The following is a 22,192-nucleotide window of genomic DNA, read 5'->3' on the forward strand; positions in this document are numbered from 1 at the left end:
GAAGTTCACTTTTTATAATGCCGTCAATTGCTTTTGTTTTCTGTTTATTGGTTTCTGTTTCGGAATCTGTTTTACGTGTATTTCTTATTACATGAGGTTTATACTACACACAGCAGTGCAGATAATCCACTTCGACGCAGCGACCAAAAGTACAGAAGACCGACGTACCATACGCAAACAACAACAAAGACTACAAATGTACTTCGCGATCTGCGCACAGATGAATTTTATGTGGAAACAAGAATCCAACTTGAATTCGAGTATACTTCATCTGCATATTATAAATGTATTCTTTATTTCACACTTGTTCTAATTGTTATTTCTCTTCCGAATAACTTCCACAATGATGTATTTTTGTTTTTGCATTGATTACACAGGTACGTGTAGTAGATGTGCAACGGCAAGCACATTTCATTCAAGCAACAAACATCATCACTACCAATAACACCAAACAATAACAACAACAATAAGAATAATTCCCAAACATCTCATAAATTCTTTCGTTTCGACGCGCTTCGCGTTTCCAACATTCACTCACAGCTGCACTGATTCCTCATCTACCAATTCATGTCCGTCCGCCAGAAGCAGAGGCGAACTGGTTTGCCGAATGCGCTGCTAACATTCACAAGAGCACAACAATTTTAGAGGTATGCAACCGCAATCAACGCGCACGCAAAGACACTATAGATAACAAATAAAGAACTCTAAAAAGGTAAAACTAAAAACTCAAATGAGCGGAACCACGAAATGGCGATACACAGTCAATGCACGTTGTAGTCGGCAGCACGTCCAGTCAACGACTGAATGGACTGACGCAGCGTTCGGTTCGAGTATACCGAGGCACGCGAAAGCACTCGCCTGCAGCCGACAACATCAGAGCCGCTGAGCCACAGAGCAATGAAGCAGCACTAAAAGCTAAAACGTGTTGCTGCCACGTTGTTAATTGCTGCTTTCGTTTGCGCTGACAGTGGTGACCCAACTCCACCATCTCCCACAAAACGTTCGCCAATGACTCGCTCACTGGTTCTGTTCTTGAGTGTCAGAATATTACTTTACTTGTTTCTATTTCATTATCGTGTCTAAGGTTCACACTGAGCTGCGACAGTGAACTTTGCACTGTAGATTAATCGACGATTGCAAGCAACGCCGCCGGCGACAGAACATATGCTGCATTAATCTCATAAACACCGCTTGCATTTTCGAAGCGCACTGCATCGCGACGCTGAACGCCGACTGCAAGCTTGCTCTGATGTTTTGGCTCTCTGCACACCTGCGAAACTTTAGTTTTACAATCCACTCAAGTTCCACACTTCCAAAAATGTATACCGAGGTATCAACTTTGTTTGCACCTCAGTCAGTGGCCTCCACTGCAAATACCGACTACAAGTCTGGCGAAGACAGCTCTTGTTTACGCTTTTCTCCAAGGATTATTTACCAAATAAGTGGCTTGCATGGAACCTTAAATGACTGTTCGTAAATGTGTGTGTGCACTCATTTGAATAACGGAAAACCAAAGGCGAGTATACAACTCATAAGCAAATATTACTTTCGATATTGGCAGGAATATAATGTTTCTCCGTTTTTTTCATGCAAATATAAAAGTAGTTTTTAATGGTTTTAGTGTTTTTTTTTTTGATTGAAATTTGATACGCTGAAATTTGATGCGCAAGGAACTGTACAGTAGCTCACATAATAATGAACTTCCGTCATCGAACTGAGTACTTACTTACCTATGTATTTGCTTTCGTTAAAGTTATCAGAGAAACTTTAGAATAATCCAACAAAAGATAAATATCATATTATAAAGGTTAGCAAGGTTAAGATCATAACATTAGGCACCTGTATGTAACACTTCTGCCAATTTGTAATTTGTTTCAACGGAAGACTTTCAGTTACTTATCCATATGAGGCACTAAAGGGCATAAAAATGCGTTTACTTATGTTTGCAGTTGGTATTTGTATATAAGAGTCTGAACAACGGAACCAACTAAATGACACGGTTTTATAGAATAATTTGTGTTTCGGTGGTTCTCTCCACTACTGACAACATCGACATCAGGATTTGATGTATCGTGGCCTTGTGTAACTGGGTAATTGATTTACGTTAGAACACCAACACCGAAAAGTTTAGGTAGTACGAATCATGTTCAAATAATTTAATTGCCTAAATGTTTCTCAAGAATCTCTAAGCCTGCCTCTAAACGAAAAACGTGCTTCCAATGAAAAGGTAACCGGTTATTCTGTTAGAAGAGTATTTCTTCCCCGAACATTGACCTTATAAATCATTCATAATTCCTCAAAGGACTACCTAACACCGGCTGAACATTCCACATCCTCCCTATAAAAACTCGGCGACATCCATAGCTCAGAAGGCAATGAGTTCTGTTATAAAAGCAGGATCTTATGTTTCATAGTATACAAGGTGCCGAGGAATGGAAAATTAACTGAAACCATACTAGTTGGTTCCTTTGGCCTCCTTACACATACATATACACTTACAGTTACAAGGTTAAAACCAAGCGTTTGCAATGCTTCTTATTATATGCCCAATTACCATGCAATTTCTATAATATCGAATGAAGTAATTGCATTTTGTGGCAAATGAGCTGCACAACCCACTGCCGGTTGCTACCATTTGAATGTTACATGTTGACGCATATTTGGGGCGTGCAGCGTTTGACTGATGGTGATCTTGACTGCAGTAATTGGCGGTCAGCACTCAGCGTCCGATCGGAAATTGGTCAGTTGGTTAATTATGTGCGCACAAATTCTTATAATTATTTGTGTGCAAGTGGATCTGTGGTTGCAATTACCAATTTATTAACCAACTTCAAACATTACGTTTCTGAGTTTCGTTCATTTATTACCTTTTCATACATTTTTGTAAATTTTGTTAATGGCGGTTGTGGCATTGGCGCTGCGTGCTAGGTGAATATCGTGACATCAGTAATTGGCGAATAAAAGTGCAACAAAGTGAGACTGACTGCGGCAAACAAGTGACCCAACTGTCGACCCTTGTTCGATTAGGTTTCTGCGATTTTCCACAATTTTTTTTCATATACATTGTCCGCAGTTAGACAAACTTGACATACAAACAACTACAAAAACAATTTTTGGCCCTCAATCGTTGTTTGCTTGATTTACTGCAGATGCCAGTGATAGATGCGTTAGTGACAATAGTCAACAGGCCACGATTTAGTGAAAGCGAAAGGCTGCAAAGACAGTACGCAACACAAAAATAAACGTACTGGGTAAATGTACTAACCGGCTACACGTCTTCAGGGGCGGCCAAACTCCTAAAAAAAATATGCTGATGGCCATTGTCTCCTACACCCACCTGTCAACTGTTAGTGAACGCCAATCGTTCGAACCACTGTCAACAGCCGCAATAACAACCCTTCATTTCATTAACTTTATGCAGCAACAAAAGATTGTCGCTTGACCGCTGGCTGACAGCTCAAAGTCGACCGGGTTCATTGCAGCTTATCCACCAACAGTCATCATACTAACATCAGCTCAAATCTTGCCTAAACGTCAACTGACCTGCACACTACACAAGTCCGATCGTGGCCCATTGCAAAAATGGAACGAAGTGAGCTGAAGTGCAAATTATCATATTTTGTGCGAATTTGCATAAAAACAAAATTAAAAACCGTCAAAACACAAAATTGCAATGCAATCAACAGAAAAGCAAAGCCAGTTCAAAAAGTGCCGAATAATGCCAAAACAAGTGAACACCTTGAATATTGCCGTCCAAGCGAATGCGCTGTTCAACACAAGACAAGAGGCAACAACGCTTGCAGGCGGCGTATTGTTCCAACTAATACCGCTTGGCGCACCAATAGAGCTGGAAAAAATTTAAAGAAAAAAAGGAAAAATTGGACACCTCTTTGAGACAGCCATGCAGACAATCTCGTAAAAGCGCGTAAAAAATCGCAAACTACCTTTCTAAAAATGCGCAAATTTATGCTGCAAAAACAATCAAAACAAAAACAAAACGAACGGAACGAGTACCATATAAACACACGGCATTGAGAGCGGCGAATGCGACGCTGACTGTTGAAGATCGGCATGTTGACGACGACAGTGTAGCGCTGTCAGCGATTGCGGTGAATGCGTTGACGACTATCGTTGGCGGAGGCTGTGGTGTTGCAGGCGGAGTTTTTGGACGCAAAGCAATTAAATTCAAACGAAATAATGAAGCATTACTGCCTGCTAGGTTGTGTTATACGCTTACAGTGAAAACCCGACTACTCGACTCAAATAGAATAGCTTTGTTGATACAGCTTTAATTAGTTTGAGATATGGTAGATTTTTGTTTCAGTGAAAACACTAAAAATATGATAGAAGTGCAATACAAACTTTAAATAAAAATATTTGGTGTCAGAAATTAATGGTACTAGTTCAGAGCCGCCTCGGAATGCGGTAATGTTTTCAAACTACTGGGCTGGAAACCAAGTCCTGTTGGCTATAGCCGCCAGTTTAGCAATAAAAATTGGTAGGACAATTTTCATTACTACTACTTAGGAAGATTACATACATACATCATATACCAAATATCGAAGTATATAAAATATAGTCGGAAATGCTGTTTCGTATTAGAGGCCAAGTGGATTTCCGCCATCACTTCATCACTATCAGCACCCGATTTCATACGCTTGTCCCTTGCGTTTTCTAATTCATATATTAATGGACAACATTTCGCGTTAGCGTATTAATTACCTTTGCACAGCCACCTGGAACTTTGTTGAAAAGTAAGGGCTCTCTTCTATGAGCGTTTGTTTGGCGACTCAGCTTACTTTTACACAACGCGGCTTTCTCCGCCGTCATCGACATTGCTGCATCATTCTGTTGTTGCGGCAGAGCACAGCAATATCCCCACCAACATTCACCATCGGCATTTACGTATTTGTTTACATTTGTGTAGCGGTGTATCAAATGCTCCTCGCTGAAATCCAAAACCCTCTCCTCTTTTGCACGCTGATTTAGCCAAGCGAATTGAAGAATGGATCGGATTGCTTGCCCTGCACCACTCACCACTCACCACCCAGCACTCACCACTTTGCACACTCACGCTCAGGTAGCGTTAATGCATAGCTGTTTGGCGTAACACTTGTCGGAAATTGAAATTTCCCCGAAACACTTGACGTTGCTTGCGCTGGCGGCAAATCGAGCAACATGAAGTGCCACACCGGAATGGGTAAATGTGATCGCGTCCGTCGCACACCATATCGTTTTCGGTTTTGGGTTGGTCAGCGCAGCGATATGGAAACGCTGGACGTCATTCAAATAGCACCCAACACCTTTCACTATTTCGCAAGCAACTATATGGCAACATCGCCATGGACCACAGTGGTGTCGCCAACACTACAAACTCCATTTGTAAGCAATACTGTACATGTATGTGTACATTTATCTAAGTGTCTCTGAATGCTTGTAAAGCCAAGCATCAGAAGATCTCGAGCAAAGCTCAAATGTATGCACCTGATACATACATACACACATACATGCACACATGTACTGCTGCATTCATTAGCCTCGACTCCGACGCGGGCATCACTATCAGAGTTTTCTGCGCCAAAACAAATTGCTGGTCGGACAGTCTGCCAGACATTCAGCTATTCATTTAACGACCTGTTCGCCTGCCCAGTCAGTTACTCGCATCCCCACCCCCAGTCCCTTACTATTTAATTTGAGCGCGAACAAGTATTTTCGCTATCGGGCAAAGCAATCACTGCCCAACAACAACAACAACAACATTAACTGCAGCAAATCCGCGTGTTGTTACTCTAATGGCGTTTTCGGTTGCCAACCTGTGACATTTCATTGCTGAAAACACTGAGCCGGCAAAGAGTCAAGCTGGATGGCCGTCGTGGCTGCGGCAACTACATGAACGGAGAATGGAATGCGTGGGCGCAAACTATTGCGGAGGCGTGAGAACGATCACAACCGAAACTGCGGCACTGCTGCCACTGCAAAGCCAAGCAACGGCGGCGGCATCGCACATTTTTATGATCAACACGATCACCAAATAATTTGTAACTGTATCTGGCACAACCCCAACAACACACAGCTACAAAGCGAAGCAAAAACCTTCTGAAAACACGCTTTACATGTTCGCTTACATATTTGCTTACGTCCGCAGGTTGAGTGGCATTCACCGGCCGTTGGATGCGGTCATTTAGCGCTCCACTTTGGCATTTACAATAAGTTTTACATTTTCTCGTAACATCAAAATATAGCTATGCATTTTCGAAATATGCACACATAAGTAATTGCAAACATACTGAATTACACCAGTAAGGGGTACCCTCTCCAAAGCCAAAAAGTGGCTTTTGCAATGACGTGAAAATTGTTCAAATTGTCCAACTTGCGGAAATTTTTCCCTACGCCAAACTTACATACGATTATGTACGAGTACACGTCACACAAATCTCACGAAGCGCATTACATCAATAACTTACGCTGTCATCAATAACTGCGGCTGTGGTGTCAGCTACACAGAGCCCTTCCGCGGTCGATGACATCTGCGTTGCTCGGTAAATTGGGGTCTTGGAATTCGATGGAGTAAAAAAGGCACGTGCAACAACAAAATTAAATGATGTCAGCGGTCATGGATATTTAACATATCTAAAGTGATGGATTTTCTATTAATAAATCCAGGAACAAATATACGTCACTTTTTTACTCAGTCAGTGGAGCAAAGAGAGACAAGGTGTAAAGAGACGAGCGGTCATGTAAGGGAGCGGAAGCTTTGTGCAGGATTTGTTAATAAAAATTCGTCCACAATACGTAATAAAATCTCAACAAATAGGTTCACTGTTCGTATTTCTTTCCTGCTCATAACAGCGATTTATTGTTCCGATGCAAGGTGCGATAGTTTGAGTAGCAGAACTAAATATGTCTGGTCTCGTATATACGATAAATCAAATAAAAGGTCAGCTCAATCGCACCTTGACTCACACGCACGGTTGGCATTAATCACTTTGAAGTTGTAGGCATGGTCGACCAATTGCAAACTAGCGTCAACACCGAGAAAGAAGGAATCTAAATCCCTCTTTTTTGACCGGCATACAGTAATGAGAACCAAAATTGTCTCTTCAAGAACGAAATTAACACTTTATTAGTCGCTCGTAATGATTTCGGCTAAGGCTCACAAGGAAATTTTTATGCAATGAGAAATAAATATTTGTTGTTTAAAAATAAATACACAAGCGGAGCATCTTGTAGAATATTTTTAGAGTTTTAATTAAGATTAAAAGTGTTTCTTACCGTCCAGCATGTACTTCGAAGCGTCCTCTTCGCTCTTTTGCGGTCCCTCGGTATACACCTCCATTGCGGCCGTCACTTATTCCACTTTTTTGTGATTTTAATCTTTAACACTTTATTCTAGCTTTTTATAATATATGTTTATTTGTATATGTAATTAGTGGTTAACATTCGTAAGCGCTTTTCCCAATTTTTCTGCAACAGCCAGTGTTAATTGCTTTGAGAATCGTGAAACACAGACACGCACAACCACGCTGTTTGGCATTGATCAAATTTAGCTTCCATTTGTGTATAATTATTGTTGTTTTCGTCGGCTAAAATTATTTACATTTCTCAGGATGATTTCACGATTCGATTAAAATTTTAAAAGGTTTGAGATAAAAATTATGCATTTTTTGCATTTGTTAGTGTTGTGTTTTGGTTTTTTTCGATTACTACGCTCACTGGTAGTAGCTTGTTTGCTTTGCGATGATCACTTTATCTTGACTCACTCACTTTATTCGAATTCAATGCTTTTTTCACATTTCGTTTTGTGTTAATTTGTGCGTCACCTTGAAATGCAATGAATACACGGAATTCAACACATTCAAATGATATACGGAATCTGCCAAACGCCCAAATTTTGCTGACTCGCAGATATAAGATATAATGGCGGCGTTTGTTTGCTTACTTTTGTGTTTTATATATATGCATTATTGTTGCTGTGCTTGTTGCCGCTGTCTCATTCAATAATATTAAGTCAAATTGACCATCAGGTTCTCGCCTCGTAGAATATATTGATATACCTAAGTATGTGTGTATCGAGGTTGAAAATTGAGCACAGAACAGCAAACGCGTTTCGAATCTAACGGCAACATTCCGTGACAACTACTTACGAATACTTGAAACCTCGTGTGTGTTTGTATGTGAATGGGTATGTGTGTTTGTGATAAGCATTTGAGAAAGCCAGAAACTTGAATGACGGCCAAACAAAAGACTTAGGAGCCGAACCCACAATGCGCACCTCAATTGGTGATATGGAGAACAAACTTGTCGAATCGCGAACGTGTCAGACCCGCCCAATGACTTCATAGCGCATGCTAATGTGTCGATTAAAACAACTTATAATCGTAGCATATGCGCGCATACCTAGGTATATGGTATATATGTACTATACACAGATATTTGTTCTTATGTCTGTATGTATTTATGCTATTAGCATGGGCAATTTGTCAAACTTTCGAAAGGAAATGCCAAGCAGCAACCACTGCTTGCCACCCCAGTGTGCGTTAAAAGCCGTTGGTCGGCGGTGTAGGGTGAGGTATCGCAGCGTCTGCCGTGATTATTTTCCAAAAGCTAAGAACTGAAATTAATATACACGCATCGACAGCATTGAAATGCACTGCCGACGCCTGACGAACCAGCAAACCGACATGCACATATAAATGTCACAACACCGCTTTGACACACTCACATTTCCGATTACGTCGTGAAAATATGTTGAATAAATGTGAAGAGAACTTTGCATATCCAATACCAAATATTGGCCTGCAGGTTGTACCTCTTCCCCAACCGCTGGACAAATATAAACGGTTAAATACCAAAACAAATGCACACTAAACGCCATCAAACTCACCTGACGTTTTGCCAAGTTGACAATTGCCACACAACGACGCCGAATTTCACCCACACACAAACACATACTTTAGCAGACCAGCAAACCTGGCAATTGCACTCATACACCAATACATATGTACGAGTACTGATATGCATATTGTGAGGCACACATGTACATCAGTAATTCGAAACATGCGAACCCGCCACCTACGCCACCACGACCCCTCCTTGCCTAAAATCACCAGACAGTGGTTAAAGTGCTTTTTACCGGAGTAACTTGACTGCTTGCCTCTGTCGTTCGCTCGCAATTTGCTTTTGCATACGTTACAACAACATCACATATACAATGTACATAGCACACACGGTAAGTACATATGTGCTTGCTTACCTTTGTATCTGCATTTGGGCATAAGTTAGATGTTTATGAGTCAACAACGGCAACAGCAAAGCCAACAGATAGTTACTCAGCCAACTGAATGTCCACTTCGCTAAACAACAGCTTTGTGCGCTGAATACAAACACAGCACGCACAAGCACACTCACATTGTCCACACTGGAATATGACATGTTCAACAAACAATTTCTCAAAATAATTTGAAATGCGAATCAATCGTGAATATGTTAACGTCGTTGCTCATATTTGTAATGCAAATATTTGCCGTTGACGGTTTCTTGTTATTGTCTGACAACCCAAAGAGCCAGCTTCACTTAGCTGGTCTTTCTTGTGTGTTTTTCTGAAATAGTCTGAACTCGAAATGAGACATATTCAATATTCAGCAAATTCATCCGTTTTCCAAGGATCAAAAATATGGCACAATGGGAGGTGGAAGTACTTGAATAATTTATTTATTTGAATGTTTTCTTCGCACAAAACGTTGTGGACGATTGCGAAAATGAGACCTTGCCTTCATTCAATACATAGCTATAGAACCCAATTTTTCTTTTTAGGCAGAAGAAACATTCACTAATCTCCACCTAAAAGCACATTTAAATGAACCTTAACATGAGTTTAAGCTTTTACGTTTATTAAAGATTTTCATTAGGACGCGGAAGATATTCTGAGTACAATTGACGTTTTAATAACGCTGAACCGTCAAAAGAGTCAGCAGTCCGAACACAACAAACTTTTTTAGAAGGAATTCTTGTATAGAAAACTCCAACTTCACGTTTACTACTAAACGCCAAAATTGACAACAAACTCGACTTATATTTAAAAGCGTAAAAAGTCAAACTATGTCTACTTGTAAAATATTGGGTTTCTAATTAATACTGATCGCTTGTGCGATGAGTTTATTATTGCCCGACTTAACGGGAGTGAGTAAATTAACACTGCTGATTCAGAAGAACGTGTTAAATGCAAAAAATTTTTATTGTACTGATAGTTGTCACAGCATAACTTTTGATACTGAAATGAGAGCTAATTATTTCATGATATTGATGATAGCTAAGTACTTCATTTGTTTTATATACATACAAGTATATTTGAATTATTGTAGTTTTTTTTTTTGTTTCGTTTTTCCAAAATAACTTGTGGCTATTGGCTTTATAAAATAGCGAAACAACTTTATTTATATTTAAGTATCTGTCAACTCAGTGAGCATTGAAAACATACAATAATAATGATAATGCTGGCCTTGAACTGGTCAGTTGAAATGTATGTATGAGTTTTAATCGACAAATACTAGCTGTTTTGTGACGAGGGTATCAGAATAATTACGATTTTGAAAATAACTGAAAAATACAGGTTCATTTCCATAGCTTTTAATACTCATAATTGCACGCAAGCCGCTTAATAACCCAAGTATGTATGTGTGGAGTTACATATGTACATATGTATGTATGTATACCTATGCGGATTGTAGTAAAAACATTTAAGCACACAAGTGCATCTCATATATGGACACGAAATATTTAGTGAATGTGGTTGTGATCACAAGTTCAGGGATAATACCTGCAATTATTACAAAAAAACACACGTTTTTACATTACAAAATTACAAAGCTAAACTTTGAGCGAGCTCACGGCGGATTCAGTCGCTAGCAAATGGGTGAGAGCAGAACACTGCAATTGGCGTCGAGCTATGTACTCGTAATGTTTGTGTTCAGTTTATGAACTTTGCACATTTTTCGCCGAATCTACGATTCGTGTACCGATTCAATTATCTGTTTTATTTTGAAAACGCACTTGATTCTTTCCTTTGATAAGCGTTGGAAATCGTTAACGAAAGTGGCAATTGATGGAACAAGTTGTCAGTGGATTACATATTATGTAATCAAACAATTCGTTAAGTAACGTTTAACTCGACAAGTTGTCGAGGTCGTCTCGGCACAAAAACCACTAACACTTTTGTTTGTTTGTATTTATGTATGTACTAACAGCTGATATTGATAATACACAACCAAAACGAAATACATAGCAACAACTACAACTTTTCAGCTTAAAATTAAACTCACTGCAGTTGTTATAGCGCGATAGCTAAGAATGCGGACGACACAACATGGCAGTCGCAGCTGAAACTGAACGTCAATAAGTTTAGCGCGGAGTGGACAGAGTACGGCGCGAAAGGTCTGCGTAACAACAACAATTGTGACTAAACCGCCTAAACAGAGGCAAACAGCAAAATTAAACACAAGTGATAACATGCATACACATGTACATACAAATTAGCACAATAATGCAAGGCACAACGTATGTATAAATGTGTGTATGTATGTATGTCTGCCAGTAGGTTGTCGAAGTTTGGCCTGCCGCGAATGAACTAAACATCATATCGTCGTCCGATGTTGATAATCTGCTAGAGTCGTGTCGAGGGAAAGGGGAGGTAAGAGCAAACGGCGTCTAACAGCACTCAAAATTTAAACAAACACAAATGTTTTGGAAGAGAACGCTTGCCGCTCTCCAAATAGCACTATGTTGATAATGAGCCGGGCGCAGTTATGCACTTCATTGACTACACAAAAGAACACGCTAACGACTCCACTTAACTCCTTGCGGCCACTGGTCGCGAATGTTGTAAACTGTCGCCACCCGTGAAGGCGTACTACTACCGAACGCAAGAATTTACTTCACAGTACAACAAAATAGACGTAACGCATCCGTACACAATGCCATATACTTACATACATATTTACATTGGTAAAAGTGAAATATCATGTAACTCAAAAAGTCGTCGCATTCAATTTTATTGAATCTACTGCTCAACTGCTCATATAAGCGTGTGTTTATAATTCCGTTTTATTGTTGTTCTTGGCTCTTAGCAAGTTGGTAATTTGTGTGTTGCTTTCAGCATTCTCGCGCATTATGCACACCCGTCTCGCATATTGCATTACAACTTGGGAGGGTAGGTGTACAGAGAAGAGAGGCGCTGGCCGAGCGGGACGACACGCCGCACTGCTCCACAGAGATGTCAAACACACAAGAAAAAAGAGCGTATCAAGTATTATACGCAATATGTACAAGTGGATGCAAAGTAGGAAAAAACTATACTCAATTAATATAAATAAATTTCGCGGAAAATTTGGCATTATCTATAAATAATAGTAAGTATGTACAAACAAAAACAAAACCAACATTTAAAATAACTATAAACAAATTATTGGGTTGCACTTTCTACTTGAAATTTCCGTCTGAAATCCAACTACTACACAAAAAACAAAAGACTGAATTCTGAAATTCAGAACGCTTTTTAGTGAGTTATTGAGGGATTTTCTTCCACAATCAGAGTACACTTTTTTCATATTTTCTGGACTGATATGAAAATGGTTTATTTCAGACCAATCTATGACCATTCATAGCTTAGGACATCAACAATAACAAACTCGTTGGGCCTGTGGTTCAAACCAGTTGTAAAATAGTTAATTCGTATATAATTATGTTTATAATATTTCTGGCACACATTTTAGTTATAATTTTTGTTGACTCTTAAGTATAAGATGGTAAATGAGACGAGCAAATTTAGCCGCATCTGTGGTAATGCAACGCCTGCAAAAGTTGTGAAGTTTAAGAAGCGATGCAGACATTTGCATGTATCTTTGCCGAAAATATTGATTTTTCAAACTCCGCTGACGGGTTAATTTCTATTACTCCCAAGCGGATGATATTTTCTCTTAAGCTCATAGTTGTGTTCAACATCAATCTATGGATGCACCTGCACTCATATATGCACTTATATATGTATATTCGAATATGCATTTATGAGATTAGAATCCGTGTATTGATTTTTCAAGCTTCTGACTGGAAGCTGCATTCGTTTTGTTTTTGCAGCACCAAATATTTTCAATAGATTTTGCCAATAATTCACTACACTTCTACAAGAAACTTCTTATTTGAATGCATTTGTATCATTATTTATATGCTTAGTAACTTTAGAATGTTTTGTGCTTTAATTAAGTTCAAATATATTACTTTTATTGTTTAAAAGATTCGCGTATTTACAATGTCGCGGAATGGTCAACCAACAATGAAAACGAACGACAGCAGTGACAACTGAAACCATCGTTCCTTGCCATCGTACCGCACGAGCAATGAACGCCCACCCCAAAAAGTCTTTGCAGACAATAGCATACCTGCAACCCCGCTGCAAAAGCGCTTACAATAATAATATTTCTTAAGGGTGTTTTTGTTACTTGGACAGTGGTAATGGGTTCAATTTATTACGGAAAGAAATTCATTGCTACTGATTAAGCGCAGAATTATTATTTTATATATTTATATAATTTTCCTTAGATCCGTTGTTTTTTTAATTATTATGTGTTTATGAATGTAGGGTAAATGTATAACAAAGATACCAGACAAGCTTAAATACTCGTACCAACTTTGGTATTTCATTAAGAACAAATTTGTGCAATAATTCGAAATCAGAAAATTTGAAGTTCTCCAAAGTAGCTAAAGTAATTAAATGAAGAAAATCAACCTCAGAGAATATATACAGATATAACTTTTATGTCTTTCTTCTCTCATAATTGAAAATTTGCAGGAGACAAAGTTGTGTTTTATTTACAATTTATATATTATTAACATCATTATAGGTATTTCCTCTTTAAAATACTAATTTTCAAAAGTATGAACAGTTACCCACAGTGGTATTCGCAATTCGTCCGAGAGAGCCTTGTTTATGACAAACAAATGCATATACATATAAGCTCTCTCTTCAACCACCCTCAAAAAGCCTGTCTGGTAGGGCCGACGTATACGCGAACCCTCATTATATCACTGATTAACGCATGCGCACCAAAAGAATTGCACTTGCTGAGCGCGTGCCCGGCAACTGCTCCAATGAGTCGCAACAAAACTTACTGCAATGCCATAGAGTACGTATTCGTGGCTACCTGCGAGCGCAAGTTTTATAAAGTTCATCTATACCCCACTGACGCTACACACTTTCATTGATTACTCATGGTATCCTAAAGGAACATAGGCTGCATTTGGCTCGCAACAGCGGACCGCTTCCTGCCACGTAAAGCCTTCTCAAAACGTGCAACATGCGTAGCATTGAAAACAGCTGACAACAAAAATTACATCTGTTTGTATATGTATATATATATAGTACATATACATACATATGTATGTATTATATTTGCATATGTTAAGTAATGAAGTAAGCGAAACGGAGCTAAACTTTGCACAAATGTAAAGAAAACCGGTGCTCGCTTAGCTTTCATGCGCTTGATGCCGAAGACCCACTGCTTTCAAATACTCAAATCGTACAAATACAATTTACATATATTGTTGCTATCGATGTTATAGCAATTTCTATCCTGGTACAGTCTTGTGACAAAAGCGAAATACATACATACACATACGCACGCATAACGATTTCGTGCTCACTTCATTAGCAGCTTATCGCATATCACTTCCTACTTAACACCTGACTTAGCATATCTATTAGCTAACTATGCATTCAAGTTTCATTAAACTTGCTTCATGCGCTCCAGATGTGCCTCCAGTTATCTTAAGCCCCATCGAAAATCGATGACTTCAGTTTTTATGATCTATGAGACGAGCTGGAAGGAACCCACCCGACCATTGAAAGTATTTTTAGTGCGAAGTGAATCAGGCATCTCGCTCCAAATGTTATGCACGTCTATCAGAATGTATCCAACAACCAAGGTGCTTTCCAGCAAGCCGGTTCATTTTTGTAAACAAACGCCAAAGCTAAACAGTGCTGCCAATGCCGTCGAAATGTGTATATGGATGAGCACGTTGTTGATCTGTCAATGTATTGTATGTACGAATTGTCAATCGAATCCGCCACTTTCAAATCTAACGTATGGGCATACTTGAGCCTCTGCAGCTTGGATAAACTTCTCCTAATTGTGTTGGGCGACTTCATAATGATAGTAATCAAATAGATGGTTTTTAGGCCTGACAATGACCTTACGACATAGTCAGGAAAGCGATGATAGATCTATGTATATAGTATTCAACAGCATCTGAATAGCAAATTGTCACTGAAAATTCTCAAAGTATTTGCAATCAAACAGCTCGAATTCCAGTAAATGCGTCTTCTATGCTAAAATTTATACACAAACTGGCATTACACAAACGTCAACAGGGCAAAGAAGACTTCAGAAAGTGCGACACCCTTTCCACCCATGCACAACCAATTACCCCATAATAGGCAATAACAGCAATTCATTCGCTGAAAATCGCCATTGAGTCTCATTCACATATGTAGGTAGGAAGAGGAGTACATATGTACATCTACGGTGGACATGATCATAAATCAATTCATTGACATCACACATTTGAATGAATTTATGGATTTTTGAAAAGCCTCCTGTTTGTACAAAGTTTCTGCCACTTTCCTCAGCAGGCATCGTTAAGGCAATACCCGCTTGATGTGGGAAGTGCGCATGACAACTGCTGTAGTGGAAACGTTTTAATTAAACTAAACAACTGCCATATCGGCAACACTGCAAAGGCTGCAAATACTATTAAGCGAGCCATTGGAGGCTCTTGCCTCAATGGTAGTGCAGTGGCCATTTAAGCCATTGAAGATAAAGCTTAAGAGTCTGTAATATTTTCGCTATGCTATCAATGCCAAGTCGCAGAGAACAGTGATATAAGTGATGGAATAAGAAGATCATAGAAATCTGTTGAGTTTGGAGTTATTGGCTATAACCGTAAATGACAAATTTAAATGCAATATACATATGTGTAATATTGTGTATATTCGATTATGTATTTAACAGAAAACAATTGCTTACTATAAGTTGCATATTATATATGTATCTCCGAATAGGTAGTATTTTTATTGGCACTAATGTCCTAGTCTAAACTAGAACCACATTGTTGTCTAGATATGAAGATTGTCTTATCAAGATATATAACTTTGTGGATTCTAAGTACTTTCTCTTTATCTTTGTGAAAATTGCTGGTCAATGCCCTCTGCAGTAGATGGGTCATTGCGTTTCAAATTAATTAATCGCCCAGGTTATAGTTTCACGTATATGCTTCCATCAAAGATACATTCGATATCCCCAAACAAATGCAAATGTATCGCACCGTTTATCTGCATTGCAGTCTTTGGTCTTCACAGCCAAATAGTATGTATATATATGTAGTATATGCATACAATTGTGAACTGAATCAAATGCCGTATGAGCACTTCCACCGTTACGTAGCTGCCATAACATCAATTTGAAGCGCGTTGCCGAACTGGCAGTTAAGAGCTTCACGGCCAGTCGGCGCAGCCAGACTTGTGAATGGAATTAAGTCGATCGCATCGATCACTGTGCAGTTTGAAGAATGGAATTTCGTTGTTTACAAATACATATACAAAGACTAAGGCATGCCGTGTTGCCTGAAAAGGAAAGTTTCCCCCAACAAGTGGTGACGCCGCAGCCAATGGCAGTAGTAAGTAACGACGAAGAAAGCAACACAAGTTTAGTCGCCACTCAATGAGTCCTGAATACACACCCGTAGGTGACCTGTCTGCAGTGAACAGTACAGGTCAACCAAAAATATAGCACCTCAACGAAATACTTAATTGATTTTTGGGGGGAAAAAGGAACATAATGGTAAATGCCCAAGCAATGCATATGAAAAGCAGTTTAGACCTTTGTTTCGGCAGATTTATATAGTAATCTTTAGAAAATGGCAAATTTCGGTTTCATACTTGCCGTATTTCATCAAAGTATATTGCAGGCTCCTTAGTCAGAAATAGACGATAAGGCGTGTACTTTTGATTTTTAATAAATGAGTAATAATAACAAAAGAACGGTTATATAAATTATGAAAATTTTACAATAGATGCACGCGGAGATTGATCGGAATAAACGAGCGTATAGGGTTCCCAAACTGTCATTGTACAATATAGAGAAAAGTTAAAGCGGCCATGAAAATTTTCAAGAGTCAAAAGTTTTACAACAAAAACTTATGTTTTAAGCGTTCCTTTACACGGAACTCAGCTTTACTTGGTGAAAACGGCTTGTAGCCGTCAATGTTTATTCAAATTATATGCCCTTTGACATCACCAACTTAGTAATTTTTTATGGGTATCAATGACTTATAAATATTAATAATTGTGACAATATACTTTTACACATAAATATATATATATGTAAGTAAATAAATAAAATAATAATTTATATAAGATACACCAAATGATCCTTCAATTTATGAGATTATTTTTACTTTGGACCAATTTTCGTATGTATAAGTATTATTTATTGATAAAAAAGCCAACTAGGGCTGATATTTTTCATTTTCATCTGATTAAATAATTTTTTATATTTTTTATGCATCACTGAGAGATTTAATTATGACGTATAGTACATCGACCTCCAAAGTTTCCTTCACTTCTACTTTTATTGATGGTTTATTCAGATTTCTTTATCTTTATAATTAATTTATTTATGATTTTTAATTGAAAAGTCAAAAATTTTTAGACCAAGCAACGTTTTTGAAACAGGCGCAGCAAATTTAAAAATGGGCTAAGTAATCTTCGCGAAAACCTATCGGCTACCTTCAACGTAACCAAGCAAATATTGAATCAAACCTGTTTTGAGATAAACATAAAAACATTTATAAAACAATAAGATTGCAAAAATGAGTAGGTGGTATAATCTATTCACAAGTTTTTGCCCGTTTAAATATTTTAAGCAGATTTTGTGTGTCTTGCGCACCTTCATCTCATGTTTACACTTTCTGCACAATTAAATGGCAGACACGACTCCGAAAGTCACTAAAATACTTGCACGTATCAATATCTAGCCATGTATTTACAGACATATAGTATGTTCGCAACATGCAACGAATAACAAGAGTGCACAATCAAGGTAAACCTGTTGGCTGTACACAGTGATTAAACAGTGGTGAAATGTACGACTTGCAAAAGTGTCCATACATTTTTTGCCGACAAATTTAAACTGAACATTATCCAGAGTAACACTTTCCTCGATGTGCTGTTTTTAGGGCGTATGTCATATGACAGATTGAATCAAGTATCAACATCCTTGGATGAAACATGTCTGCCTTATAAATGTTGACGCAGTGTGAGTATAAAATACTTTGCATTGTACAGGTCCAAAAGTTTTTCATATTATAATTAGTATTATAATATTATATGTTCATATTCACCGCTACCGACACACTGTACATCGGGCCATCGGGAGCAACGACTGCGCCAAACACTAAACTAATTCAAACAAAGATCAGCTTGAATTTCAGTTGGATATGCATTATGTGGGAACGTGAATTTGCCACCAACGGCATTGACACCGCACCAGGCAAACATTCCAATTGCGATCCGAAATGGGCCATAGACTTCAAGATTCTGAAATCTGATTACAAAAATTAAGCGCAATAAGTAACATTAGGTGCGCCATACTCGCAACATATACCATGCATATATAAATATATATATGTGTATGTATGTACATGTATGGTATATGGAATATTGACATCAACATCCCTACTAAGCATTTAGCGGAAATTTCTCCCTATCTTCCATGGAAGTTATCAAAATCTTGCGAATTTTTAAAGGAGCCTTCCATCTTAAAACATCACAATTGCCCAAAATGTTATGTTTTTATTCCACTATGGCCTCGTGCTACTTATGTATATATGGCAACTCACTCTTCCAAGGCATTCACCGCAGTCATCTGTAAGTTTAGATTCAAAACTAGAAATCCAAGTAATTGAGTGAACATTTAGAATGATTTGAACTTTCATTTCCATAAGTATGTCTTTTAAACCACTTTAAGCAGAAGTTTGGAAGTTTGCACTACATCGAAAAAGCAAAAGATTAAATTTTTTATACAACTGGAAAAGTAGTTCGCTGCGCTGAAACTCATCAATGGTCCAAATAAAACCAGTTTGCTATGCAACAATAGCAAACAGAAGGGTAAAAATAAAAAATTAAAACCATAACAAGTAAGGAAGGACTAAGTTCGGGTGTAACCGAACATTTTATACTCTTGCAACTTGTGAGGATTACAGCCGGCTGAAATACCAGTTGTTGGCAATAGTAGAAAATGTAACGAAAGGATTCAACGCCATTGTTGGACGAAGTCATGAATAGATTACAATCAATGTGAAAATTATACCAAATCATCTTTAATCGATTTTATCTAGTTAGGCAATACCATATACTACAAACATGCCACATACTAATTAAATGATCTCTGGGTCTCATTAAGTTACCTCACATACCATCACTCCACATGGCCAAATGTTCAAAATTTCTAATATAAGGGCTAGTTCAAGTTTTCACCCGTTTTTATACATTTTAGGCACAAAAATACACAGCTATTAGTAAAACACGCTCTGTAAATTTCATTAAGATAGCTCACATACTAAATTGGCCCATATACGCGGTATAAAGTTATCCGGAAGTTCAAAAATCTTTATATTAGGTGTATGGCCGATTGACCCGATTGAACCAATTTTTGACACTCAGACATACTACTATCAAGAAAGAATTCTCTCCAAATTTCAATTATATATCTCACATATTGACCTGGGGTCCATGACTTAGGGGATTGAATAGTTAAGATTTTGTTTGATTGTGTTATATGGTAAGCAGGGGTGGTTGTAGTCCCATTTCCCCATTTTTGCAATGTGTCATAGGAATACCAGAAAAATGTCATGCCCCAACTTTGGTTGATATGAACCTTTTCTGATGCATTTAGTTACTGATTTGTTACACTTTTAGTAGTCTTTAAGAAAACCTTTATAAGTGGAGTGCGCATGCTTATCGTCCGACTTCGCTTATTTTCACACCATCGTAAGGGAGCTCAAATCACTTTGTTTTCTGTAAATTTGTACAGGGTGCATTCCAAAGTAAACAGAACTTAAAAAAAAAAACAAAAATAATGGTTTTTTCGGCAAAATAAATTTAGTTTATTCAAAATAGTCTCCTTTTGCTTCAATACAGCTTTTTGCACGGTCCAAAAGCATGTCGAACGAGTGTTTTAGCTCGTTGGCCGGTATGGCTACCAATATGCCGGTGCAAGCCTTTTGAATGGCCTCTACGTCTTCAAAACTCAAAGGTAGAATACCGCACAAATAACAAATTCTTTGTTGTCCACTTTGAAAACGTTGAAACCACTCGTGCACTCTGCTACGAGATAGTCAATCAGCGCCATAAACTTCTTTCATCAATTGAAACGTTTCGGTAAAAGTTTTACCAATTTTAAAACAAAATTTATTGTTGGCTCTTTGTTCGAAGCTCATTTTCGCACCGATAACACAAACATGCTGACACTTAAAATGCAATAACTTCACTTCCAATCAATGAAATGTCATGAAATTCTCACTGGACAATCGATGAAGACAGCAGGCGCTAGATTCAAAAAGTCCTGTTTACTTTGGAACGCACCTTGTATATGTATATATCATTAGTTCGGAAGATATATACATACATTAAACTTATACGGCGGGCAGGGCCACGCCCTCTTTTTAACAATACCACAAGTGCTTCTCCTTCTAATATGATTCGTTGTGCCAAATTTGACTTCTTTATCTTAATTTACGGTTTAGTTAAGGCACTTTACACATTTTCGATCAATGGTGTTTTGTGGGTGTGGCAGTGTTCCGGTTATCATCTACCCATCTACAATACCAAACTTCATATGGTGCCAATGAACGTGTCTACCAAATTTCATCAATATATTTTTATTTATACTCAAGTTACAGCTTGCACGGGCGGACGGACAGTCAACCGGAAATCAACTTTTCTCGTCATTCTGATCATTTATATATATATGTACATATATATAGAGCCCTATTCTATCTCGATTAATTTTAAGTGATATTTACAAACGTTATATGAACAAAACTATTATACTCTGTAGCAGTATGTTGCAAGAGTATAAAATTATAAAAACATGACAGCAAAATAATTAGCCCAGTGCAACGTGAAATATGCTTCACTATGGCGAAGAACTGCAAAATGCGAGTATATGAACCTTCGTTTGAGTGGCGAGTCTGGTTTCGTAGCGTCCGGTGCCGAGAGTTTGTTGATTCACGAATTCCGGGAGAATGTTAATATCACCTTCGCTAAAGTGCAGGCTTCCCAATCAATGCACTCGAAGCCAACCGACTGGATAAACAAGCAACCAGCAATGAGCTCGTGCTTCTGTGGTCGGTAATATGGAGAAAGTGAATTAGGGAGCGTCCTGTAAACTCTATAGCCGTTGATGTTGTTTCAATTTCATTTGAATCTTAAATGCTTTCTTCTTGTAGATTTGAACGAATTGGATAACTGCAAAGCAGACAACACTCAACAAATCAATATTTCATTACGTCGGCACGACAACCGAAATGAACGGACTTGAATTGCACAACATTAAGCAGCAATGTCCTCTGTTCACTTATCGGTTATGTACATGTATATACATTTGTACATATATGTATACCAAGAAATATGATTTTGTTTCTAGCTCGATGAATGCTGAACACTTGTTGCAGCGGCAGCGCCAACAAAGAAATACAGGCCATCTCGCTTGGGAAATAAGATGACCCATCATTGCAGTTACAGCCATGTAACAGTTATTATAAATTTGTTTATATCAGAGCACACCAATTGTCTAGTGTCAGTCTATACTACAAAAAATACTTTTTTAATCTCTTGAATATATGTACTTAATTACCTTTCCATAATTTAATCTAACTTGGAATTCTGGCTTGAAAATCTCGTTTCAGAAAGTAAAAATAGACGCAAAGGAACAATATGTATACTAACCTAACCATAAATACACACATAGGCCATATATGTACATACATATATTTTAGTGTCTTGAATTTAACGTTGGTGTAGCATTTTTTTCAATTTATTTGAATTCCAATAAATGATTAATTCTGGAAAGCAAAAATGGCATGT

General features: G+C 38.1%; 1 protein-coding gene and 1 long non-coding RNA gene across 5 annotated transcripts in view; one reads left to right on the plus strand and one right to left on the minus strand.

The window, feature by feature from the left end:
- The window catches only part of LOC120775654, a 51,883-nt gene that overhangs the window by 29,374 nt on the left and 317 nt on the right, over window positions 1-22,192 (minus strand). The window contains exons 1-2 of one of the 4 annotated variants that reach the window (XM_040105915.1): window positions 13,270-13,316; window positions 7,273-7,820 (exon numbers count right to left, since the gene is read on the minus strand). The exons of 1 other annotated variant lie outside the window; for it this stretch is intronic. In XM_040105915.1, coding sequence (XP_039961849.1) covers window positions 7,273-7,336 — 64 coding nt within the window. In that variant the 5' untranslated portion in view covers window positions 7,337-7,820; window positions 13,270-13,316. Of the gene's footprint in view, window positions 1-538; window positions 762-7,272; window positions 7,830-13,269; window positions 13,317-22,192 lie in introns of those variants that run through there. 2 more of the 4 variants (XM_040105916.1, XM_040105913.1) reach the window with 2 other exon arrangements.
- LOC120775655 lies at window positions 11,530-22,182 on the plus strand. The gene is made up of 3 exons (XR_005705345.1): window positions 11,530-11,686; window positions 12,152-12,404; window positions 22,015-22,182. It is a non-coding gene; the product is annotated as an uncharacterized LOC120775655 (long non-coding RNA).

This window comes from Bactrocera tryoni, chromosome 4 (assembly GCF_016617805.1).
Source record: "Bactrocera tryoni isolate S06 chromosome 4, CSIRO_BtryS06_freeze2, whole genome shotgun sequence".
Lineage (NCBI taxonomy): Eukaryota > Metazoa > Arthropoda > Insecta > Diptera > Tephritidae > Bactrocera > Bactrocera tryoni.